General features: G+C 36.2%; 2 protein-coding genes across 3 annotated transcripts; one reads left to right on the top strand and one right to left on the bottom strand.

Annotated features, from left to right (window-relative positions):
• Positions 1-3,098: 3,098 nt before the first annotated feature.
• Positions 3,099-16,959, top strand: LOC114269645 (P-loop NTPase domain-containing protein LPA1 homolog 2). 2 transcript variants are annotated; one of them, XM_028211009.2, is made up of 8 exons: positions 3,099-3,407; positions 3,734-3,882; positions 4,856-5,166; positions 12,821-12,902; positions 14,223-14,648; positions 14,740-15,477; positions 15,657-15,767; positions 16,366-16,959. In XM_028211009.2, the coding sequence occupies exons 2-8, from the start codon at positions 3,736-3,738 to the stop codon at positions 16,759-16,761; spliced, it is 2,211 nt and encodes a 736-aa protein (XP_028066810.2). In that variant the 5' UTR covers positions 3,099-3,407; positions 3,734-3,735; the 3' UTR covers positions 16,762-16,959. The 2 variants fall into 2 exon arrangements, with proteins under 2 accessions (XP_028066810.2, XP_028066811.2); XM_028211010.2 differs by having other exon boundaries at positions 4,861-5,166.
• On the bottom strand, positions 7,319-9,483 carry LOC114257557 (UPF0496 protein 1-like; the record flags this gene model as incomplete). Its single annotated transcript, XM_028197328.2, has 1 exon — positions 7,319-9,483. A coding segment is annotated over one exon (1,086 nt), but the record flags the coding sequence as incomplete, so codon positions are not given.
• Positions 16,960-27,378: the final 10,419 nt, after the last annotated feature.

The following is a 27,378-nucleotide window of genomic DNA, read 5'->3' on the forward strand; positions in this document are numbered from 1 at the left end:
TCAATCCAAATCAGATTGAAAAGTGTTATAGGGACTCCATGGGCTCACTATGGAGTCCAAATCAATAATTCGAATTATTTAATGTATAGAATCGTTGAATATTTCATCTCTGTAAAAAAATTACGTTGATCGGATATCAATAGTTATTTTGATCTAATTAAGTGGCTATTGATATCCAATTAATGTGATTTTTTAGGGACGAAGTAATCGATAAGTTCTACACATTGAACGGTTTGAATTATCGATACGTCTTCCGTGGTGGGCCCACAAGACCCAACAATATCCTTCAATTGAGAAGCCCGACTAGAGAGAACCCAATCCCTTTTGAATATTATTTTATGTGGCACAATTATAATCATAAAATGCTGATATCTAACTATGATGATTATCTCACATAAAATATTTGAAATACAGTCAAAAGAAATTATCATGGTAATTCAAGCCATAGATGTGTTATCTCAATATTTTTCAGTAAATTAATATTTTATAGATTTTGTCAAACTATTTACAACTTAATATTAAATCCAAACAAAAAACTTGACACAACATTCAAGGATTAGATATAATTTAAATTATTAATTTATAAAAAAAAATTATCCATATTATAAGCATGCAGTACATCTCTAGTTTGGACTCTTCAAATTAGAGAAAGCTCTAACTCTTATAAAAAATATTCTCATAAATGACGAAAGAAAAGTTGTCATTGCTTTCAAAGATTTAAGCGGAAACTTGAAAATGTCTGCTTCCTTAGGTACTCTCACACAAATCTTAACATTTTAGTTAACTGTAATTTATCAAAAAATTATTAAAAAATAGAATTTGAAACAAGTGGTTAGGTTATAGCCGTACACCCCGGTGGGAATAGTAACACTAGGAATTCAAATTTAACTATTTACAAATTATTTAAAATTATTACGTGGTTTGGATTAATTCTACTTATAAATCCCGCACTACACAAATTTAATTTCCACCACATAATGATCCACTTATAAAAATGTAGATAGATAAGTCGGGTTCCGGACTTATTGGGGTAGGAAATTAACACCCAAGTCTGATCGGGTCAGAAAAACAAACGAGAAGTTATTGGTTGGTCTTGAGGCATCACCACATGGTGCCCCAACGATGTTGTAATTGGTGGAAGAGATATGGCCTGCAAATTTGTATGGGGTGATTACGAAACATAAGAGGGTATGTAGAATTGTGATTGGTGAGTGATATGGCCACGTGGTACCTCTAGACCAACCAATAATTTTTCCGTACAAACAGGGTTTGGTCGGCCAAGCCAAGCCAAAATCACCATTATACGAATTCTCGTTTTAGGGCCCACATGTTCTCTGAATATATGGGGAGTGTTTGAGAAGTAGGCTATATCAAGGTTTTGAAACTCAGACCCGACCGACATGGCCATACCCCTCGCCACTCGGAACCAGTGATCGGATGAGATTCCGGTTCAGTCGACCCTTATAAACCGTTCAAGAATAAAAACCGTTATTTTTATAGCGGAAGCGGTTTAACCGGCAAACCGGTTGATCAATTCACGAGTCAATTAAACTGGGACAGTTTGTTAATGATATATATATAATTAGGATTTATCTCTCTCTTTGGTTTGCACAGCTGCAGGTCTCTCTCTCTCTCTTCAACACCCTAGGACTTCTTCAATTGCTCGTTCATCACCACACCACAATTAATGAACCATTGAAACTCAACTAAAGTTCTCATCCTTACACAAATCACCACCGCCGTTGCGCTGACAAAGAATCTCGGGGTACTACTTTTGTGTAATTTGTGGTAATCTTTGATTTGGTTTGAGAGGGTTTCCATCATATTGCATCAATCTGTTGATGAATCTTTGATTAATTTTTACTACTTCAATCTTCTTGCCCTTGCTGTGAGATTTCAGAAAATTTGGGTAAAGGAAAAAACAACATAGGAATCAAAAGGGTCTACTTGAAGAAGCCTATTACATTATTATTATAAATCTATATATTTGTTCGGTTGTGATTCATACACCCAGTGGGGGTCGACCCCCTATTCGCTGAAAACACAAAAAAAAAATAAAATAAATAAATAAATTGTTTTTTTTGGGCCAATCCCGGAGTGACACCTCACTGGGGTCGACCCCCAGTGGGGGTAGGAAGCATTTTTGATATCTGTTTGGGCCAAAAAAAAAAAAATAATAATAATCCTCAAATCTGCCTTTGGTATGTGTTACAGTGTTAGTTCTATTTTTTCTTTCTTCATAATAAACTACTTGTTTGATTTCCTCTTCCTTGCTTTAGATACTCATTCATAATTATGATTATTTTCCTTTTTATTTGTTGTTAGTATGTGAAATGGTATAACTTATCTTTAGGATATTTTTTTTTTTAAAAAAAATATAGAAAAAACATCACTATAAATATTTAAGATTTTTTTTAAAAAAAATTGAAAATTTAATATCTATATTGTTAATTTATAGTTTTTTAAAAATTATTTATGATATAATTATGACTTCACAATTCGATTCGGTTCAACCCGACAGTTGAACCGGTAATTCATCCCTGATCTGTTTTTCGGTTTACTCAATGGTTCGGTTTTTAAAACCTTGGGCTAAATAAGGAGTGTTTGAGAAGTAAGTTAGAAGCTAAAATATTCAATAAAGATAAAATAAACTAAAATAATCAATAAGATAAAATATCACATTTAAATCTTAATAATTTCATCTTTTTTTTCACAATTATCAAATTAATTATAAAAAATAATTAATTTTTTAAATACAACTATTTTAACCTGACTAATAAAAAATAAAAATAAAAACTAAGGGGTTGTTTGGGGTGTCCTAAATAAGTGTACTTTTTATCTTTTTGGACTGAAAAATTGAGAAAAAAATATGAATGTTTGAGTTAACTTTTTGACTTTTATGAAAAAATGTATATTAAAAAATTGTATAAATTAGTGTGTAGGAAAAAATTAGAATTAGAAGTTGTGCAGTTATAATTTTTGACTTTAAATGAATATTAATAACTTTTTAACTTTTTAAATAATTTTTTAACTTTTTAACTTTTTTTTTCATATTTCCAAACTTGGCCTAAATAACCAACCAAAATAACTAACTTCCCAAACAATCCCCATAAACACCGGATCATGGGGGTTTCGTGTGGCAATTGAAATTCGCAACCAAATAGAAGGCGAAATCTGTCAATTACGCTCAGAGAGAGAGAGAGAGAGAGAGAGAGAGAGGGGGAGCGACCGACTCGTGGAGCATTGCAGAGTGTGATGCGTGGAAGCAGGGGACAGAAAATGGCGAGATCGCATTGGAAGGAGCTCTTGCAATGGCGAATCGTCACGCCTTCTGATCCCTAACAACGCTTTTCTTCTCTCAAACCGTTCGCTTTCTCGAATCTGATCGATTCGATCCTCATCATCAGGTACCAACGAATCTCTCTCTCTCTCTTATTGCAATTACGACGAAAATCTCAAATCTCAATCCTACATTGTTCTTGTATTCTGTTTCTCTCTCTTCGATCTCTTCAATTCATTGTATATTTAATGTTTTTCCTTGAAATTTCCTTGAATTCGCGTTTTAAACGCGTGAATATTTCTCTAAGAAGGTCGTCCACGCATCAATATCAATATATTGAAAATTATTTTTTCGCTTTCCGTTTTCACCTTTTGTTATGCATTTGAATTCGGAAAATTTTGCTTTGCTCAGCTGACATGAAGTTGATCGATTCTTTTCTTTTGGTTGGTTCAGAAATGGCCGAAGTGACAAAACTATTCTATATAGTAGTTGTTGATGATGAAGAGGAGAGTGAAAAAGGAAAAGAGTCGTTCCGGTACACGCGCCCTGTTCTGCAGAGCACTCTGCAGCTCATGGGATGCAAAGCTCGACATGCGTTTAAGGTAGTTTCTATGCAATCTTTTTCATGGTGTGTTATTTGCAAATTTTTAATTTCATTTTGTGTTTTTAAATTTTTGTATATGGAACTATTGATATGATGGCAAATTAGCTTGTTCGGTTTTTTGTGTGTGATAATTTTGGATCAAGTTCTGGTCAGAGACTGGGATAACGACCTTACCTGCCGTTTGGGTTGATTTTGTGATCTCAATCGTCTTTGTTCTTTAAAAAATTAAAAAAATAAAAAATTTGTCCCTTTCCTTGGCAGTAGTAGATCAGGACTGCACGTGATAAGTTCTGTAATTTTGTACCTATCATGTGAATTCAAAAAAATATTAATTTTGGCAATACGGTATACAAATTTATTAAGCTGAATATTGCTCCACCTGTTTGATGTTTGCTTTCACGGTTCTTCTCAAATTATTTTGCTCATGTCATTTAGATCCTTGAACTTGGGTTGTTCACCCTCTTCTGGAACTGCTATGTGACACAAATCTACTCTCAATTGCAACTTATTGTGATTTTGGTTATAAAATAAGTATTCAAACCGCAAATTTTGTCTCATAACTAATATCACGTAACTAAAGCACCACTAGAAGATGGTTACGGCCAAGGTCACTTCATGCCCCAATGTATTTACTGTCAAATTGCAGATGAGATTGAAGTGTCTTTGAATTTCTTCATTGGAAGAATTGTTTTTTTGTGTTTTTGTTGCATCCATCTTATCTCTCTATGTGGTGGGGCTGTTGAGGCCTATTGTTTTATAACACACTCATATGAAATAATGAATTGTAGTAGTATAGTTTAAATCTTCTGAAGTTTGACCATCAAGGTTGATCAACTCAAAATTCAGCATCTTTGAGGTCCATGCTTAATTTTTTCCTCCTATAGTTTGTGTTATGCTTTGGTTTCCTTAGCATTAGACTGTTTCTAAGGATTTTGGAACTTGCACTAATATTATCTTTATGTTCTTATTAGATTAGCCAAAGGGTCTTTGAATTGATGAAAAGTGAATGCCCTGTGGATGCTTGGGATTCGGCAAATGTTGAGATGGTGGACTTGGATGCTTTAAAAGGACAATCTCAGAAAGAAAATGGTTGCTGTACGGGGGGTCACCATTTGGTTTTAGAGAATGATGGTAAAAGTAAGAATAAACCATTTGAATTGTACAAAAGACGCACAACTGTGGTTGTTAAAAGAAAAACCTTTTTAGATGTTGTTTGCAATGCTCTGGATGAATATAAATATGTGGGTCCCAACCAGAGAGCGGATTTGGTTTTAGCTTGCAGGTACAATCTTATATAACCCTTTGAAATAATGTTAAAAGTCACTAGTCATTGATGTTCATATAAGTTTGTTAGTGTCATTGAAATAATGTTAAAGTCAGCAGCACCTCTCTCTTTTAAATTTTTCATAATTTATATAGGTTGGCTTCACCTTTTACTCTTTATTTACCTTTTTTTTTTTTCTCCCTCATAAGGTTATATTATTCATATTTATGTGTTAGATTATTGTCAAACCAACATTTTTGTGCAAAATGCATCTTGGTATTCTAAAGAGAAAATGAAAATCCATGACATTTGTATGTACATTTGATAACTTGGGCAATGTTGTTCTCTCTTGAGATTAATTGCATTACAGTATGCCTGCCCTTCATGTTTCGAGAGTTATTTTGTAAGCTGGCTTGTCACATGTTTACTTGAACAATTTTTGGTGCCTCAGTTTGAGAATTTGTTTGTATTATGTTCATCTGCTGATGTTTGGTTGTATGTTTTTAACAACCAAACCAAACCAAACCAAGCCAAGCCTTAATTCTCATCAAATGGGGTTGGTTACATGAATCCTTCTTCTCGACGCGGTTCTATCAAAGGCCATTTCGTTAGTCAAATTAAGTATATCCATATCTCTATTTACAACGCTAGCCAACGTTAATCTAGGCCTACCTAGTCCCCTAACACTTTTATTTACCATCACTATATCGCATCTCTTCACTACTATCTCTGTTGGTCTTTGTTGAATATGACCAAACCATCTCAATCGGTTCTCTTTCAACTAATCTTCTATCGGTGCTACTTCTACCCATTCCCGAATACACTCATTCCTAATTCTGTTTTGTCTAGTCTTGCCACACATCCACCTTAGCATCCTTATCTCAGCCACACTCATCTTATCTACATGTTATTTCTTGCTTGCCTAACATTCCGTCCCATACAACATCGTTAGTCTAATAGCCGTTCTATAGAACATACCTTTTAGTCTAGTGGGTATTTGTTTATCACACAGTACCCCAGACGCACTTCTCCACTTACATCATCCTGCCTTAATCCTATGGGCCACATCCGCATCAATCTCCCCTATTGCTGTGATAATCGACTCTAAATAACGAAAATGTGCACTCTTAGGTAGTTCTTGGTTCTCAATCTTCACTTCTCCTCTGCTTTCATTGTTACTGTTACTAAATTTACACTCCATGTACTTTATCTTAGTTCTGCTTATCCGGAATCCTTTAGATTCAAGTGCTTTTCTCAAAATCTCCAACTTTGTGCTAACTCCTTCTCTAATCTCATCCACTAACACGATATCGTCATGATTCCTATATATAGAAGAGGGTGAGTGTGTAGTAGGTGAGGAGTAGGTGAGGAGTAGGTGGAGAGTAGGTGAAGTAGGTGAGTGTGTAGTAGGTGGTAGTGGTAGGTGTGTAGTAGGTGAATTTTAACAGCCCCCCGCAAACTCAAGGGGGATAGGAACTAACCAACTTGAGTTTGGAGAGAGTTACAAAACAAGAAAATACATAAAAATAAAAGAGGATAGGTGACACTGTATGGTCGTGTTAGACCATTGGTGAAGACACTGGATGGTGGTGTCATAACGTTGTAGAGGACACTGTATGGGGGTGTCATAACGTTGTAGAGGACACTGTAAGGTGGTGTCATAACGGTGTAGAGGACACTGGATGGCGGTGTCAGACCGATGTAGAAGACAGTTTATGGGGTCATGTCGGACCGTTGTAGCAGACAATGTTGTGACAGTTTACAGAGTCTTGCTGGACCCTTATAGAAACTAACCGGAATCAATGTCGGGACAGTTTACAGAGTCTTGTCGGACCCATGAAGGAGCTAACCGGAATCAATGTCGGGACAGTTTACAGAGTCTTGTCGGACCCATGAAGGAGCTAACCGGAATCAATGTCGGGACAGTTTACAGAGTCTTGTCGGACCCTTAAAAAGTCGCACCCTCAAAAGGTGTGCCCAATCTTTCAAAAGGCGTGTCATCAAAAAGGCGTGCCCAATCCATAAAAAGGCGTGCCAGATATGATGGCGAGGCACGTGAGTGCCTTGGCTGGCGCGCCCGTTTGTCGTCTGGCGTCAAGTGGCGCGCGATACGCGTGGCTGCCTCGGCTATTTAACCAAGACGGAGGCTGAGGCTAAGGCAGAAGCTGAGACAGAAAAACTGAGAGAAACCTCTGAAAAATTCTTCGTTTTGCTGAGAAAGATACTCTGTAACACTCTGTTGCCCAGAAAAATGGCTTCGTCTTCCCGCGGTCTGCTCACTCTCTTTCCCGACCTCAACGAGTCAACAAGAGAGATAACTGGTGCGGTGGCACTGGAACCTCAACCAAGCGCACCGGAGTTTGCTCCGTTGAACTTTCCTATGCGGTCTGTGGAGCAAAGAATGGCAGTGCAGTCGGATGTGGAGGCCAATCAGTATACATTGAAGTCATGTGTGGAAACCATGACTGCGGTTACAAATTTGTCGAACCGGCTGCAGAGTAAGACAAATGAGGTGCAGCAGTTAAACGCCCAACTGGCTCTGCTCCAATGCATGTATAAGGAGGCGCGAGCAGAGATAAGTGTGCTAAAGGCGGAAAATAAGGAGCTGAAACGGAAGGCCACCGTGATATTCCGATTTGGAAGTCCGCCATATGCTGTAGTGGAGGAGCAGGGTGGAGTGATCGTGCCCAGTGGAGTGGGAAACACGGAGGCAACACCGTCAAGGGCCGCCCAGGACGGAGGCAAGAAGAAAAGACCGGCGGAATAGGCGAAGAAGTGAGGTCGATTGGTGGCCGACTGCAGAAAAGAAAACAAAGCTTTTGGTGTTGTGTGGTGGTTTGTTGTTGTTGTTGTTTTTTTTTTTTTTTTTTTTTGTGTAAAATTGTGATCGGGGTTGATCCCTGAGATGAATAAAATATGATTTGGTGTGCAAAGCTATATGGTATGAATGGAATTGGAAAAAGATTAAAAATAATGTGAAAGAAAAATAAAGAAAGAAATAATAAAAATATATTTGAAATCAAAAATGAAAGATGGGGAAATAAGGAAAGTGGTTTGGAGAAAATAAATAAAAATAATAGAGTTTGAAATCAAACGGAGGAGAGATGATGATGTTTTTTTTTTTTTTTTTTTTAATATAATATAATAAAAAGAGATATATATATATATATATATATAAAATAAAGAAAGTGGAGAACAAGAGTGTAATGAAAAGAAACAATATAGGTTGGAGAATCTGAGCATCGTGGGTCACATGGGTGAGTGGTGGTAAAGGAAGTAAAAGAAAAAAATAAAGAAATGAGTGGGTGTTTGGTCAGACATGGGGGTGATCAAAGAGAATAAAAAAATAGAGGGTGAGGAACATGAGGATATGGGATCATGTGGTGGAAAGAGAGTGAGAGAGAGTGTTAGCAGACGAGCAAAATCAGCATTCTGCAACAGAGATTCCATTTCAATTTCCAATCTACCCACAAGAACCCGAATGCTATCGAAGTCTTTAATCGCAATATAAGTCCCAATTTGCATTGAACTAATGATCTCCCTCTCTCCTTTCACTTCATTCTCATACTTATTCCAAAGAGAATCAAACCATTTACCCATTGTTCCCAGCGGAACTGCGGCCGCAGCTGCCAAAGCCGTCACGACCGGGGGCGCTGCAACTGCCGTCGCCACGACCGAGCAAATCAAAACAGCCGCGAATGCAACTGCGAATATAACACTCGAAACCTTCCTCCACGACTTCAAGGACTTTAATTTCTTATCGAGCTTGTTCTTCTTCAATTGCAGCTGCTGTAACATCGAAATTTGATTTTTGTAAACAGACTGAAACAGAGAGAAGAACTCCTCTGTAAAAGGGTCTCCGGCCGCCTTGAAGTTCTTCAATTCCTGCAATGTTTTGGCGAAACAGTCGTCATTATTATTATTGATTCCTTCCCTCTGTTGTTGTTCGAGCTCGAATTGCTGCAACGCAACTTGAACGATGACTTGCCTCTCTCGAGCTCGCTTGAGGCATTTCTCGAGAGCAGTACAGAAATACAGAGTCAATAGACTGTTCTCAAAATACTGTTTAACAAGATCGAAGAGCTCTTGGTTGTTCCAAATGTCTTGCTTGCAATCGAGGATGACTTTGACGACTTCCTGGTTCATCTCGAGCAAACAGTCGGTGACTTCGCGGAGGGAGTCGAGGGAGAGTGATCGGACCTCGACGCCAACGGCGAGGGTGAAGAAGAAGTTACAGTCTGGGTATGTGTAGAGATCCGGCGGGCGGCCAAGGTGAGGCTGCCGCCCGCTGGTGAAGCAGAATGAATAGGTTCTTAACCTTGCTCTGATACCATGTTAGAAATAGATGTATTATTGATTGATGTATTTTGATATTTATTACAATGATTCATGATTCCTATATATAGAAGAGGGTGAGTGTGTAGTAGGTGAGGAGTAGGTGAGGAGTAGGTGGAGAGTAGGTGAAGTAGGTGAGTGTGTAGTAGGTGGTAGTGGTAGGTGTGTAGTAGGTGAATTTTAACAAAAAGCATACATTATGGCATGTCATCCTGAATATTTCTCGTTAACTCATCCATAACTAAAGCAAAAAGATAAGGACTTAAGGTAGATCCTTGGTGTAACCCTACAGTAATAAGAAATTCATTTGTCTCTCTAGCAAGCAATCTAATAGTGGTCACCACCCCTTCACACATGTCCTAATCACATCAATGTAACCTTTTGTCACCCCTTTCTTCTCTAACACCCATCATATTATATCCCGAGTCACTCTATCATATACTTTCTCAAGGTCAATAAACACCATATGAATGTCTCTTTTCTTTTCTCTATACTTTTCTATTATTTTCTTCAAAAAATATATCACTTCCATTGTTGACCTGCCAGGTATAAACCCAAATTGATTTTCTGACACCTCTGTTATATCTCACAATCGACGTTCCATCACCCTCTCCCACACTTTAATTATATGATACATTAGCTTGATTTCTCTATAATTGTTGCAATTCTAGAGATCTCCTTTATTCTTATAGATTGGCACTAAAATACGCTTCCTCCACTTATCTGACATGTTCCTAGTCAACAAAATTTTGCTAAACAACGTAGTCAACCAAGCAATTCCCTTTTTACCCAAACACTTCCAAGTTTCAATAGAGATATCATGAGGTCCTAAAGCCTTATTTGATTTTATCTTCTTAAGTGCAATCTCTACTTCAAAGTTCCTAATCCTGCGATAGAATCTATAGTCTTGATTATCGTATTACTGGTTATTTCTTCCCCTATTGACGTACCTCCATGTTCCTCATTTAATAGTTTTTCATAATAGTTCTTCCAACTTTCCTTAATCTTTTCATCCTTCACCAATTCCTTAGAATCCTCACTCTTGATGCACTTAACTTGATTAAAATCTCTTATTTTTCTCTCCCGTATCTTAGCAAGTTTGTATACTCTTTTCTCTCCCTCTTTACTGTCTAGTCTAGTGTATAGGTCATCATAAGCTTTCAATTTAGCCTCTCTCACTATTTTCTTGACCTCTTTATTAGCTAATTTATAGTTTTTAAGGTTTTCCTTAATTTTATCGTTTTGCCACTTTTTAAAGCACTCTTTTTTCGACTTAACTACCGCTTGAACCTCTTCCTTCCACCATCAAGTTTCCCTAGAGCTGGGTCCTGTTCCTTTCGACTCTCCCAGCACTTCCCTTGAGATTCTCCTTGTACAATTGGCCATCGAGTTCCACATAGTGTTAGTTAGCATTATCTTCTAAGTTCCAAGTATCTTCCTTATCCATTTTATTCTTAAATATTGCTACTTTATCTGCTTTTAGGTCCCACCATCTCGTCCTACGACGCACATCATCCTTCCTAGCTTGGTATTGCCCTTTAAAACATAAATCTAATACCAAAATCCTATGTTGAGAGGCCAAGCTCTCTCCAAGAATCACTTTACGATCATTGCATTTTAGACAGCCCACTTTTCTCACTGAGAAGTAATATATTTGGCTCTTAACTGACCCACTCTTAAAGGTTATCAAATGCTCGTCCCTCTTCTTATACACAGGGTTGTTTGGGATGTTCTAAATAAGTGCATTTTTTGACTTTTTATGAAATATGAGTTGGGTTTGAAGTGATGTGGTAGAGAGGTAATGTGACTTAAATAAGATGATATGACTTAAATAGGATAGTGACTTTTTGGCTTTTTAAATTTTTTAGGAGATGCCAAACAAGGCCATAGTATTGGCCACCACCAGGTCAAAAGCCAACGCAAAATCTAAGATACTCTCTTCGGCCTCATTTCTGTCACCAAAACTGTATCCACCATGCACCCTTTCATAGCCTAGTTTATCTATGCTTACATGGCCGTTAAAATCTCCACCTATAACCAGGTTCTCTTTTACGGGTATCTCTTGTAAGATATCATCCATTTGCTCCAAAAAATTCCTCTTAGTCTGATCATCTAATCCTACTTGAGGGGCATATGCTCTAATAACGTTTACTATATTCCCTTCAATAACTAGTTTAACTAACATAATCATATTCCCTTTCCTAATGACCGCTACTACATTCTCCACAAGACTCTTGGCAATTATGATTCCTACCCCATTCGTGCGTCTATCCTTACCACTATAATACAGTTTAAAACCGATATCCTCAATTTCTCTAGCTTTTTCACCCGTTCACTTAGTTTCTTGTATGCAAGCTATACTAACTCTTCTCCTAATCATAACATCTACCAATTCCATCGTCTTGCTAGGAAGGTTCCTATATTCCAAGTGGTTACCCTAAACCTATAGTCTTGGACTAGCTTCTTTACCCCGCGCTCGTCCAAAAAAACGCGGGAACCTTTGCCCATTTTTCACTGCACCCAGGCGTCGATGTGGCGCCCTTTGCTCACTTTTCAAAACACCCGGAGGCAGTTGCAACGCGTCACTTGAGAGGATGACCTAGTAATTAAACGTTTCAAAGTAGGATTCATTGTCATAAGAGATCCGAACGGCTGTTTTGCATGTTGTCTGTTGGCTACCTAACACACAACCCTCCTCCTTTACCCGGGCTTGGAACCAGCAGAGTTGTTAACAATCCCGGCGGAGTTGGTGTATGTTTTTTATAGTAATTAATTTATCTTGATTATGTGTTGTCTGTCTTGTAAAATTTGTGTGGTTTAATTGTTAAAAAAAAAAAAAAGGGATATTTTTGGTTTCGATGTTTGACACTGAAATAGAGAAATGGGATCATGGTGCCTTTTTTTAGTTCTATCCATGGTCCCAGAGCTACCCCTATTTCATATCAAATCCCTAGCATAACAAGCCTTGGTAAACCTTAACCTTTTCTCATACATTTTGGCCTTTAGTTATCATTTAATTTCTGTGTTAGTTGTTTTCCGGAAGGTTTGGCTGCTAGTTCTTTGGAATTCTCATGGATTCTATCACATGGCTTCTATAGGAGCATTTTACCTTGTTTGGAGTTCTTGTAAGGATCAATTATATTAGATTGTCTAAATGAGAGGATGAAACTACATTGGTGGGGACTGCAAAAATGACAATTGTTGATTGGTCGATATAACAGATATGAGGGAAATTGTGGATTTTAGCTCAAAGTATTATCTCTATTGTCAGGAAATGTACACCTCAATACTTCATTTGTTTGTTGTTGAACTATGAGAAATTGTTTTCTTGTTTCAGAATACGGGAAAGGAAGGAATCTGTAACCGTGCTGTTGTGCGGGACTAGTGGCTGCGGCAAATCTACATTGTCAGCACTGCTGGTATATATAATTTTTTTTCTGAATACACTAATATTCTTTTGGGTTATAATTTTCACATTTCTTTGGTAAACTGGAAATTTGATTGGAATAAAATTTAAGGATTACATTATCCTGGGGTTATAACCCCTCCAGAATCATTTGTACAAGTGATTTGCAATACAATGACGAAGATAGTGAAAATTTTGCAATTCATCAATCGTACAATCTCCTTTATTAGCAAGGATGTCCACACATCTATCAACCTCACAGTAGACATGTTTAATTTTTGGAATTCCCAGCCTTCTCATAAGGTACCTGCAGTCACAAATAAGGTTGATGTTAAAATACTATAATAGAAATCTTCAAATTAATCTGCTATATTTGCTTCCACCAATGGCCTGATTCCCCGGTCATCATCTCACATTCTAGAGAATCTTTTAATTGAAATAACTTTTCCAAAGTCCAAAAATCAGCATGAGAGTTATTTTGTGAAATAGATGGGCAGATGTCACAATCAGCATGCATTATGATTATCTACTGAAAACCATTCATGCATGATGTACAAAAACACCTTTGTTGTTCCTAATGAGGTGATACTGCCACCCACAAACTTTTATACTACTATTTTTTGTAAGGAAATAAGGTGCCCCCCCCCCAAAAAAAAAAAAAGTAGACAAAACATTGCTAACCATATTGGGTTTTACACTTCAGTTCAAACCATTATGGGGTTATATTTACATTTTCAAATTACAGGGGTTGTGATTTTTCAGCCCAAACTGCTGGGTTACAACGTAAAAATGTAGTTAACCCAAAAGAATAGTAGTGTCTTTGGCAAGAAAATAGATATACCAGTCGTGCCAACAAAGCCATTAGTCTCACACAACAGCCCTAGTCCCAACACGGGGACTAGTGGGCAAAAACATAGCTATTGGTTTTGCCCAATATGTGTGTTTGGGAAAACACTTTGTGTCTGGCAGAATGGCTCTCAAAAACTAGGGCTTATTGACAATTCATTAATAAGAGCTTATGTTCTGAGATGGGTGGCATGGGCCCTTAATGGATTTGGGAGAAGGTGATTGGGGTTAAACTGTGTAGAGGTGCTTTTGGAGTTGAAAAAGAGTTAAATCCAACTAGAATTCTTCAGTGTGACCGACTTCAAAAGTTGGCCTTTCAAAACCAAGCTATAATCCTGTGAGAATCTTGTGTAAATCTTCCCTTCCAAACCATTAGAATGCAACTTATGGTTGCATCTGAGATTGATTGCACCAGTCTTCAGAATGCTGAAAAATTTCAGGCTAATCATTTTACATTTAATTTAGGCTTCCTAAATTTATTTTGCAGGGTAGCAGGTTGGGAATCACAACTGTGATATCTACTGACTCGATTCGGCATATGATGAGAAGCTTTGTAGATGAAAAGCAAAATCCCTTGCTCTGGGCTTCAACATACCATGCTGGGGAATATTTGGATTCAGTGGCTGTTGCAGAAGCAAAGAAGGACAAAAGGAAAGCTAAAAAATTAGACGGTGTTTCCCAGCAGCTACTAAAGGATGATGTATCTGATGGTTCTGTTGGAAAATCTGATATCCGACCACCAGAAATGGGTTCTAGTTCTGCTGAATTGATCAGTCCGAGACAGATGGCCATTGAGGGATTTAAAGCACAAAGTGAAATGGTCATTGACAGTCTTGATCGACTGATCACTGCATGGGAAGAACGGAAAGAATCAGTAGTAGTTGAGGGTGTCCACTTAAGCCTTAATTTTGTGGTAAGTGAAAATGTATTTGTATTTTATCATGAAAAGTTTACATTTTCTTTCAATTGTCAGTTTTGATCACAACTTGTTTTATGATTTGCAGATGGGGCTTATGAAGAAGCATCCTTCAATCATTCCATTCATGATATACATAACAAATGAGGACAAACACTTGGAAAGATTTGCAGTTCGTGCAAAGTACATGACACTAGACCCCGCTAAAAACAAGTATGTAAAATATATTCGAAACATCAGGACAATCCAAGAATACCTCTGTAAGCGTGCAGACAAGCATTTGGTCCCAAAAATAAATAATACGAATGTTGACAAGAGTGTTGCCGCCATCCATGCAACAGTCTTCAGCTGCCTTAGAAGGCGTGAGGCTGGCGAGCAGCTTTATGATCCTGCCACAAACACAGTTGCTGTGGTTGATGAGGAGTACAGGAATCAGTGTGCTGCCAATTCATTGAGCTCCAAGGGTATGTTTCAACTAATTCAAAGACAAGGTTCTAGTAGGCATCTGATGGCTCTTCTGAATACTGATGGTTCTGTGGCAAAGGCTTGGCCTGTTGGCTCAGTTAACTCTGATGGCAAGCCCGTTGGCCAGTCTAGTGAGAATGGGATAGGGACACCAATGTATGGGCCGTTGCACATTGGTAAGGCTGAACCTGTTAATCTTCAGTTTGGCCACTTTGGGATCAGTGCTTGGCCTAGTGATACCGGTGGCACAAGTCATGCCAGCAGTGTTGATGAATCGAGGGGTGATATTACTGACAACGGTAGTAGATATTACTCTTCCTGCTGCAGCTCGCCCCGGATGTCTGATGGACCAGCCAAGGAGGTATTTTTAAAATTTTCATCAGCCTTGCATTTTTTTCCCATCTGAAATTAGTCATGGTTGTTGGGCGTTCATAAGTGGCATTCGCAATGAATTGTTCTAAATCCTTCACATTTAAATATTTTTTAGGTTTATTGCTTATATCCTTTTGCTGTTCTGATTATTTTTTTTCATGCTTTCAGCTCAAGGAGGAGCAGTCTGTGCATGGCAGTGATGAGGAGGTTGATGATCCTCCCGAGGTGGACAGCGATGAGGATCTTAGTGGTGATGGTCGAGAACAAATTGATGAAGAGGTAAGGGTTGGTTGTAGTCGTTTGAGAATTACTGTGCATCATCTCAAGTACTCGTGAGTCTCTTAAAAATATCATGGCTAATCATACATTATCAATGCTATATGGATGGGTATTTGACTATCATTAAATAGTGGCAGATGAGTTATAGTAACCATTTGTAGTCTAACCTTGGTGATAATGTTTGATGAAAACTGAATATCCTTTGCTGTTTGATGGCTGACATAGGAGTCACTTTTTTCATTGACTCTTTTTATTTCTTAATTGTTGTACACCAAGCCAAAGTTAAACACCCTGTTTTGTTGAGTTTTCAAAATCTGTATTTTATTTTATTTTTTCAAAGAAACTAAAAACTAGTTTGGTGGGAAAAAAAACTGAAAAAATTAGACATCATTTTCATATGGTTCTCCTTTTTGGGGCAAAAATAATTTTTTTAAAATTTGAAATATTTTTATGGTATTTATTTTTGTCAAAAATAGTTTTGTTTTTGTTTTTGTTTTTGTACAAAATACAAAACAGATTTTGAAAACTCACCAAACAAATGATGTTTTGCTTCATATTTATGTAATTTGTATTTCTCATGTGGAACTATCTTTTACAGATGGAGGGCTCAGTGGATGAGGAGTCGACTAAATCAGATGAAGAGTATGATGATCTTGCGATGCAGGATATCCAAGAGAGTGGCTACCGGTCAGATGATGAGGACGAGGAGTTCAAGGATAAGGTAGTGCCTATTTCCGGGGAGGTACCAACTCTTGAGCTTCCTGGTATCCGTGGAGACAAAGATAGACAAAATCTTGATCACATGAGAACTAGAAGTGAACCGTTTTCTGATCTACCACCCTCTTACTCTCATCGACTAAGGGAGAAGAATGAAAATAGAGTGCCATCTTCTGGAAATGTCAAAATGAGAAGACGTTCTCATAGTATACCGTCTTCTGGAAAGCGTGGTGGAGTGACTAAAGGTCAAATTCTCTCCAGAGCCACACAGAGGTAGCGGGAAAATTGTGTTTTGTTTTGTTTTGTTTCTTTTTCTGGTTTTGCCCTTTGCCTTTTGTACTTGCAATTAAAAGGGTAACGAGGCAATTCAGTCTCCCCCCTGCATAGAATGCTTTTAACAATATGGATACATGAACTAGAGTGTATTTTCCGGCAATTTTGTTTTAAGACTAAGCTTTCATGCATACTTTATAAATGATCTCCGATCACAAAAAAGATTTTGATTCATACTAGAATCACGGAACTGGGAATTGGAAGGAGTTTCAGTTCATGGTTATACGATTGAAGGAGCACACATTGGACAAATCAGGAAATTGCTGTTATGGTCTGTTTCAGGTTAAAACAACTGAGAGTGCAAACGAACAAGGAACAAAATCCATGGCTTGTTCTTATCATGCTGAATGAAGGCTATTAGTGGTTGCTAGTCATAGCGAGTTGGCTTGGTAGCGGTGAGGTTTTGTACTAATTGTCAGTTATTGTGGAACCTGGTTAGAAGGCTATATGATTTCAGGGGTTGAGTTGCATAGACGTGGATGGTTCTTCTGCTTTTGATTTTGGTGGTTCACTGCTGATCTCCACTGGCTCAATTTTGTCTGTTTTAGCAAATGAAATAAGTTGGGCCTGCTGTTGGTAGCACCTATTTTTCTTTGGATCCTCGTCGTTTTCTTCTTCCTTTTTTTTTTTTCTTTTTTTTTTAATTTATACTATTTTATCCCATCGTAAACCCTTATCCTAATCCTATCCCTCGCAGCCACTTGACACAGGAAGATTGCACGAGAGACACAGGAAGATTGCACGAGAGAGAGAGAGAGATGAGCGGTGTTGGGGGAGGAGCAAGAGTGGCTGGGGTGTAAAGGGTGGGGGATGGGCGGCTAGAGGTGGAGGTAGGGGCTGAATCCGGATCTTCGGTCGCCATTCCCTGTAGCCATCCCCTGTCGCCCCCAAAACGACGTCGTTTTGGGGGCGAATTTTCAAAAAAAAAAAGACGCAGAGAAGAGGGAGGAAGGAGAGGAAGAGGAAGAGGGAGAGGGAGGAAGGAGAGGGAGAGGGAGAGGGAGGGGGAGGGGGCCTTAAATACAGGGGAGGAGGAGGAGGAGGAGGAGGCGACGGCGGCGAGGGACGAGGACGGACGGCAGCGACGGCGGCTGCGACGAGGTGGAGCTGCTGCGACGGCAGCGACGGCGGCGAGGGACGAGGACGGACGGCGAGCTCGCAGCCTCCTCCTCCTTCCTACCCTCCCTCTCCCTCTCCCTCTCCCTCTCCCTCTTCCTCTCCTTCCTCCCTCTTCTCTGCAATTTTTTTTTTTCTGAAAATTGCCCCCAAAACGACGTCGTTTTGGGGGCGACAGGAAAGGGCTACAGGGAATGGCGACAGGTGATCCGGATTCGGTAGGGGCTGGGGTTAGGGTTCCATAGGTTAATGATGAGGGTAAAAAAAATCTCTGGGCACCCACTTTAAATGCAAATTTATCAGTTACTATTTTGGTTAGGTCATGAACGGGTGGTTACACTTTTTTTTTTTTTTTTTTTTTTTTTTTTTTTTTTTTTTGTAAGATAAATTATTAATAGGTCTTAATGGTTGAACTTAATTCTTATCAAGTTCTTATTGAAAATAAGTCTTAGAGAAATTGTCGTTAAAAATAATTTTTTGTGATAATTTTTTATATGTCATTAAAAATTAATAATTAGTGATTTTTTTTTTTTCACGATTTTTATAAATTGTAGTTAAAATTTAAAATTAATGGCATTTTTTTGTGATAAAATTTTCAAACTGTAAATAACTAAACCAAACTAAGCTTAACCTTAAGTCTCATCAAATGAGGTCGGTTACATAAATCATTATTCTCCACCCGGCCCTATCAAAGACCATTTCGTTAATCAAATTAAATAGATCCATATCTCTATTTACAACGTTAGTCAACGTTAATCTAGGCCTATCCCGCCCCCTAACACTTTCATCTACCGTTACAGTATCGCATCTTTTCACTACTGCCTCTATTGGCCTCTGTTGAATATGACCAAATCATCTCAATTGATTCTCTCTCAACCTATCTTTTATCGGTACTACTCCTACCCATTCTCGAATACACTCATTCCTAATTCTGTCTTGTCTAGTCTTGCCACACATTCACTTTAGCATCCTCATCTCAGTCACACTCATCTTATCTACATGTTGTTTCTTGATTGCCCAACACTCCGTCCCATACAACATCGCACAGTACCCCAGACGCACTTCTCCACTTGCACTATCCCGCCTTAATTCTATGGGCCACATTTGCATCAATCTCTCCCTCTGTTGTGATAATTGACCCTAAATAACGGAAATGTTCACTCTTAGGCAGTTTTTAGTTCTCAATTTTCACTTCTCCTCTACTTTCATTTTTACTATTACTAAATTTATACTCCATATACTCTGTCTTAGTTCTGCTTATCTGGAATCTTTTAGATTCAAGTGTTTTTCTTCAAATCTCCAATTTTGTGTTAACTTCTTCTCTAGTCTCATCTACTAGCACGATATCGTCTGCAAAACGCATGCACTAAAGCATGTTATCCTGAATATTTTTCGTTAACTCATCCATAACTAAAGCAAAAGGATAAGGACTCAAGATAGATCTTTGGTATAACCCTATAGTGACAGGAAATTCATTTGTTTCTCTAGCAGGCGATCTAATAGTGGTCACAACCCTTTCATACATGCTGCTAATCATATCAATGTAACATTTTGTCACATTTTTCTTTTCTAATACTCACCATATTATATCTCGGGATACTCTATCGTATGCTTTCTCAAGGTCGATAAATACCATATGAATGTCTCTTTTCTTTTCTCTATACTTTTCTATTACTCTTCTCAAAAGATAGATCGCTTCCATTGTTGACCTGCCAGACATAAACCTAAATTGATTCTCTAATACCCCTGTTATATCTCGCAATCAGTGTTCCATCACCCTCTCCCACACTTTCATTATATGACACATTAGCTTGATTCCTCTATAATTGTTACAATTCTGGACATTTCCTTTATTCTTATAGATTGGCACTAAAATACTCTTCCTCCACTCATCTGACATGTTCCTAGTTAACAAAATTTTGCTAAACAACCTAGTCAACCAAGCAACCCCCTTTTTACCCAAACACTTCCAAGCTTCAATAGGGATATCATCGAGTCCTAAAGCCTTATTTGATTTCATCTTCTTAAGTGCAATCTCCACTTCAAAGTTCCTAACCCTACGATAGAACCTATAATCTTGATTTATCGTATTACTGGTTATTTCTTCCCCTATTGCCATACCTCCACGTTCCTCATTTAATAGTTTCTCAAAATAGTTCTTTCATCTTTCCTTAATCTCTTTATCCGTCACTAATACCTTAGAATCCTCACTCTTAATGTATTTAACTTAATTAAAATCTCTTATTTTCCTCTCCCGTATCTTAGCAAGTTTGTATACCCTTTTCTCTCTCTCTTCTTTTCTATCTAATTTAGTGTATATGTCATCATAAGCTTTCAACTTAACATCTTTCTCTACTTTTTTGACCTCCTTATTAGCCAAACTATAGCTTTTGAGGTTTTCCTCAGTTCTATCATTCTGTCACTTTTTAAAGCACTCTTTTTTTTTACCTTAATTACCGTTTGAACATCTTCCCTCTACCACCAAGTTTTCCTAGAGCTGAGTCTCGCTCCTTTCGACTCTCCAAGCACTTCCCTTGAGATTCTCCTCATACAATTGGCCATCGAGTTCCACATAGTGTTAGCATCATCTGTAAACATAAATTTCAGAACATAAAACCGCTTTGATACCACTTGTAAACATAAATTTCAGAACATAAAATTTCATGTTTCGAATCATCTACCATGTATATCATCAAGAAATCAAGACAAAATGACATACCTGAATCCATCGATGAACGGTTAAACGGAAGCGTCTGATTGTCAATAAAACCTTAATATTGACTATGTTATTGCCTTCTAATCCTGTAGAAATTTAATGTATAAAGAGAAAAAGAGAATTGTATTATTGATTGATGTTTGTAATTGTTTAATTATTGAATGTTACAATGATTCCTATATATAGAAGAGTAGGTGGTAGTAGGTGGTAGATAGAGTAGGTAAAGTGGAGGTGGTAGGTGGAGTAGGTGAAGTGGAGGTGGTAGTGGTGTAGTGGGTTTAGTGGAGTAGGTGAGGTGGTAGTGGTGTAGTGGGTTAGGTTTAGTGGAGTAGGTGAGGTGGTAGTGGTGTAGTGGGTTAGGTTTAGTGGGTGAAGTAGGTGATAGGTTTTAACAGCCCCCCGCAAACTCAAGGGGGATAGGAACTAACCAACTTGAGTTTGGAGAGAGTAACAAAACAAGAAAATACATAAAAAATAAAAGAGGATAGGAGACACTGTATGGTCGTGTCAGACCGTTGTAGAAGACCGATGTAGAAGACATTGGCTCGTGTCGGACCGATGTAGAAGACAGTTTATGGGGTCATGTCGGACCGTTGTAGAAGACAGTTTACGGAGTCTTGCTGGACCCTTGTAGAAACTACCAGAATCAATGTCGGGACAGTTTACAGAGTCTTGTCGGACCCATAAAGGAGCTAACCGGAATCAATGTAGGGACAGTTTACAGAGTCTTGTCGGACCCATGAAGGAGCTAACCGGAATCAATGTCGGGACAGTTTACAGAGTCTTGTCGGACCCATGAAGGAGCTAACCGGAATCAATGTCGGGACAGTTTACAGAGTCTTGTCAGACCCTTAAAAAGTCGCACCCTCAAAAGGTGTGCCAATTTTTCAAAAAGGCGTGCCATCAAAAGGCGTGCCCAATCCATAAAAAAACGTGCCATCAAAATGCGTGCCCAATCCATAAAAAGGCGTGCCATCAAAAGTTGCGCCCTCAAAAGGCGCGCCCACTTCATCAAAAGTCGTGCCCGACAGAAAGCGTCGAGCCATCAAAAGGTGAGCCGGAGACGCGGCGAGGCACGTGAGCGACAGAGCGGCGTGTCGGCCGCGTCGTCAGTGTCAATATAAACCAATGCGGAGGCGGAGGAAACCAAACCAGACTGAAACCTCTGAACTTGTCATTCTGAAACAATCTGTAAATACTCTGTATCCAACCCTTCTCGGAAACACTCAGCAACCCAAAAAACATGGCCTCTTCTTCCCGTTCAGCTACCCAGAACATGGCCTCATCTTCCCGTGGTCTGCTCACTCTCTTTCCCGACCTCAACGAGTCAACAGGAGAGATAACAGGTGCGGTGGCCCGTGAACCTCAACCAAACACCTCTGGTTTTGCTCCGTTGAACTTTCCGATGCGGTCGATGGAGCAAAAAATGGCAGTGCAAACGGATATTGAGGCCAATCAGTATACATTGAAGTCATGTGTGGAAACCATGACTGCGGTCACAAACTTGACGCACCAGCTGCAGAGTAGGACAAATGAGGTGCAGCAGTTAAACGCCCAACTGGCTCTGCTCCAGCGCATGTATAAGGATGCGCGAGCAGAGATAAGTGTGCTAAAGGCGGAAAATAAGGAGCTGAAGCGGAAGGCCACCGTGATGTTCCGATTTGGAGGTCCGCCATATGCTGCAGTGGAGGAGTATGGGGGAGTGAACGTGCTGGGCGGCGTGGAAAACACGGAGGCAGCACCGGCAAAACCCTCTCCTTGAGAGGATTTAGAAAAACAAAACAGTGTTCTTATCTTTCCACCTTAGGAAGGAATAGGGACCATAACCTTTTAAAGGTTGTAATTGGTTTTCATAACTGAAAGGTAATGAAAACCAATAAATTAACCATTATTGGTTTAAAACTGAAAGGTAATGAAAACCAATAAATTAACCATTATTGGTTTTAAAACTGAAAGGTAATGAAAACCAATAAATTAACCATTATTGGTTTTAAAACTGAAAGGTAATGAAAACCAACTTTAACCAATATGCTTTAATTTCTATTTCTGCCCCTCATAGAAATAGAAATTATACAACTAGTATCTACACATTAGGTCCATAACACATATACCCTTAAGCCTATTAACTAAATTGAATCACTTAAATTGTAGGCTTCTTATAAATGATAACACCACATTTAATTATGTGGTCCCATTGAGACATTATCTAACATCATCTTCCAAGTCCCAAGTACCTTCCTTATCTATTCTATTCTTAAATATTTCTAGTTTATCCCCTTTTAGATCCCATTATCTTGTCCTACGATGCCCACCATCCTTCCTAGCTTGGTATTTCCCTTTAAAACATAAATGTAGTACCAAAATCCTATGTTAAGAGGCCAGGCTCTCTCTAGGAATTACCTTACAATCATTGCATTTTAAGTGGTCCACTTTTCTTACTAAGAAGTAATCTATTTTGACTCTTAATTGACCCACTCTTAAAGGTTATTAAATACTTCTCTCTCTTCTTATACATAGTATTGGCCACCACCAAGTCAGAAGCCAACGCAAAATCTAAGATACTCTCTCCAGCCTCATTTCTGTCACCAAAACCGCATCCACTATGCACTCTTTCAAAGCCTAGTTACGTGGCTATTAAAATCTCAACCAATAATTAGGTTCTCTCCTATGGGTATCTCCTGTAGATGAAAGTTGAAAATTAGTGACTTTTTTTATGATGATTTTTTAAACTGTTGCTAAAATTTATAATTAGTGACATTCTTTTGTGACAATTTTTATACTATCGCTGGAAATTAACAATTAGTGATTTTTTTAGTAGTGTTTGATAAAAAATACCATTAATTATCATAAGAACTATTGAACAATAAGTTCATTCATTAAGACCTATATGTAAGTACTCATTTTATTTAAGGCAAAATATTATTGGAATATATATATATATATTTGGCAAATACTCCGGTATGTAATGCTTTACGGAAGTTTTTACAAACTTATATAAGTGATCTCATAAAACTGCGTGAGTTGATCACAAATTTGCATAAGTTTGTGAAAATTTAAAACTTTATGTGAATTTGTATTCAATTTACGTAATTTTATGATAGAATTATATAAGGTCTACATTGTACACTAGATAATTTTCCATATTTTTAATGAAAAATTAGGAATTGATTAGCTTTATAAAATGAATTTTGCCTATTGGACCTTTTTAGTTTTCCTCCATGCAAATTTAATTTGAACCATTTCTTATCATGTCTTCCACGCTCGTTCATAGTGAGATTTCAATTCTCATCAACTTTCTTTTCACTTTTCTCAGGTTAAAATTTGATTTTTTAACTTTTAACTCCTAGGCAATAAAATTTAGGTTGTGGCTTGCTTCCAGTTTACTATTTAAATTGGAAGGTCCAGCCCAATTCATTGGGTCATTTTTTGGTCTCTTTTTTATAATCAAAATCATTCATATTTTAAGATTTGTTGAGTACATTATCCCTATAAAAAATTACATCGATTAGATATCGGATACTATGTATTCGGATCGTTTTTTTATGAACCGTTAATTTTTTTATTGTTTATTTTTTTCAAGACAAAAGTGATCCGAATACATAATATCTGTTATCCGATCGACTTAATATTTTATAGGAATAATATACCCAATAAATTCTAAAATGTGAATGTTTCTAATTATTGAAAGAGATCTAAAAGTGAACCTAATGGACCGAACTAGACCAAACTATCTTAGATCTAATCTAGAGACCGTCTGAATCCTAAAATTTAAACTTTCAAAAGAGAGAATGTTTGTTCATAATAAGATTTCAATTCTTCTTTAACTCCATATTCGCTCTTCTCAAGTTAAAAAATATCTTATGTTTTTAAATTGTACCACGCCTCATGTGGCTAGTAAAATTTAAACTTTTGAGAGGGAGAGAGATACTGAGATTAGGGACCCAAGTAATTTTAACTTTTTTATGATTGGGTGGAGCTTCAAATAGATTTTGTTTGTACCACAAAATCTATCAGAGGGTCCTTTACTTGGATGAATGCCTGCCCTTTTGTACACCATCCTGGGTGGCATATCAATGGCTTAATGGGACCACAAATTCGACACTTTTGGGACCAAAGTGCTTTTGAGCTCTGTATTTGGCTATTGGATTTTCTTTTTATATCAGAAAAAAAAATCTACATATTATATAAGAAAAGAAAAATTTCTAACCCATAAATCTTATGAGAATTTCAATATCTCAATCTCAATTTTTTAATTTTTTATTTAAAAAAAAAAAATCTCATCATTTATTAATTTCTTTCAACTCACAAGTCTTTTTGACTTCTCTCATAGTTACTGCAACATCTTTTTCAACTTCTCCTATACATTATGGTTAGTGATGAAATTGCTAAATTATTTTTATAAAAAATCTAAAAAAAATAATTTATATATTAAAAAAAATCTAAAACAAATACAAATATCTATATCTATATCTATATATTATATAAAGAAAAATGAGTTTTTAATGAGAAACCTCCTAAGAATTCCAAATTTTCATTCTAAAATTATTAATTTTTTAATTTATAAAATAAATTAAAAAAATATATTAGCTGATTTATTTATTTAACTATTTTAGAAAAAACAATTATCCCTTAATTTATGGATTTCAAATGAGAAGATAACTAAAATATTTCATAATTTCTCCATCATAATCTCTCACCAATTTTCAAAAAAAAAATTAAAACTTGCAATTATTTTCTCTCCTCCAAAAAATTAGATAATATTTTTCATGAAAGTTGTAGGTATCTATTTATATCTTATATATTATATTATAACATCACAAAAGAGAAAAAAAAATTAAAAATTAGATATACAAACAGATAAAATTAATAAATTTGATTTTTATTTATTTAGTTAAAATATTTCTTTTGCCTCTCAATATCTAATTTTAAATTTTAAATATCTATAAAGTCTAACTAAACAAATCTAATTTGAAAATATCTTCTGCTATTATATTTTAAATCAATAAAACTCACATATCTATCACATATTTAACTTGCATTATAACTTATCTAAATAATAATAATTAAAAACAAATAGAAAGTACAGATAAATTAAATTTTAAAAAAAAATAGAAACCCACAACCCCATCTAAAATAAATTGAAAAAAAAAACCCACAAAAAAATAAAGTAGATAAGAATTTAGATATAGATCTCGAAAAATATAACAACATCTAAATTTGAATTATGATGCAGTAATATAATTATCTATTTTTTTATGTATATCTATCAAAATTTTAAATCACTCAATTAGACAAATTAATCAATTTTCTAAAATTATTGATTTTTCAATTTATAAAATAGATTAAAAAAAACTATTGATTGATTTATTTATTTAATTATTTTAGAAATAATAATTATCCCTTAATTTATGGATTTCAAATGGAAAGATAACAAAAATATTTCATAATCTTTCCATCCTAATCTCACTCACCGATTTCAAAAAAAAATTTTAAAACTTGTCTTTCTTCTCTCTTCTCCAAAAAATCAGATAATATTTTTCATGAAAGTTGTGGATATCTATCTGCATCTTATATATTATATTTTAACATAACAAAAAAAACTAAAAATCAGATATACAAACACATAAATTTGATAAATTTAATTTTTATTTACTCAGTTAAAAATCTTTCTTTTGCATCTCAATATCCAATTTTAAATTTTAAAAATCTTTCAAGTTTATCTAAACAAACCCACCATCATACTTTAAATTAATAAAACTCGTATATCTATTACATATCTAACTCACTTCATAACTTACTTAAATAATAATAATTAAAAACAAATAGAAACCATAAATAAATTAAATTTTAAAAAAAATAAAACCCACAACTCCATCTTAAATAAATTGACCAAAAAAAAAAATAAAAATAGAAACCACAAAAAAAATAAAAATAAAAGAATTTAGATATGAATCTCAAAAAAATATGACAATATCTGAATTTGAATTATGATTTAGTAATATAATTATTTATTTTTTTGATGTATATCTATCAAAATTTTAAATCACTTAATAAAACAAATTAATCAATTTTTAACTCTTATTTAATGAATAATATTAGTTATCCCAACTCCTAGACTTTGCGGACACTAACAGAGAAGCTAACGGATTGGGTTAGGTGAGATCTAAATTGTTGGAGGTAGCATTCTCCCACTCTATAAATTTATTTGTTTTTTAATTTTTTTTTTCTTGTATGATTCTCTTTATCTACTGTTCGTTTGATGTTGGTTTCGGATTTAGTAAGGTTTATGTATTTATTTACAGGTTTGCATGGTGAAGAAGAATTATTGGTGATTATGGTTATAATCGAAGTATTTAAGTTCGTTCTGTGCCAAGGATTTTGATCGGATTTTATTTTCTTCAACGAAGACCATAAAATTGAAGTAAATATTTTTTATTGTCATTTTATTTTATAAAAAATGTGAAAATTTATTAAAAATTCAAGATTTTACTATAATATTAGATTTTTGTATAACTAGGTAAATTTAAAATTTTTAAATATCATTGTGTTCTTTATTTTTATCCTCTTTCTATCCCATTATACCATTACTGCTATTTGTTAGTTTATTAATTATAATTCGATAAATTGAAAATGAAAACTTAATATAAGTTTTCATATATATATATATATATATATATATTTGTAAATAATAGCATAATATATAGAGATAATCTCTAAATATAATTTTTA

Source organism: Camellia sinensis, chromosome 12, assembly GCF_055761805.1.
Source record: "Camellia sinensis isolate YWXY chromosome 12, ASM5576180v1, whole genome shotgun sequence".
In the NCBI taxonomy this organism is placed as follows: domain Eukaryota; kingdom Viridiplantae; phylum Streptophyta; class Magnoliopsida; order Ericales; family Theaceae; genus Camellia; species Camellia sinensis.

Coding starts and splice junctions, on each gene's coding strand:
- LOC114269645 (XM_028211009.2), top strand. CDS start 3,736: ATGGCCGAAGTGACAAAACTATTCTATATAGTAGTTGTTGATGATGAA. Junction 5,167..12,820: donor GATTTGGTTTTAGCTTGCAG/GTACAATCTTAT, acceptor TTCTTGTTTCAG/AATACGGGAAAGGAAGGAAT. Junction 15,478..15,656: donor CTGATGGACCAGCCAAGGAG/GTATTTTTAAAA, acceptor TCATGCTTTCAG/CTCAAGGAGGAGCAGTCTGT.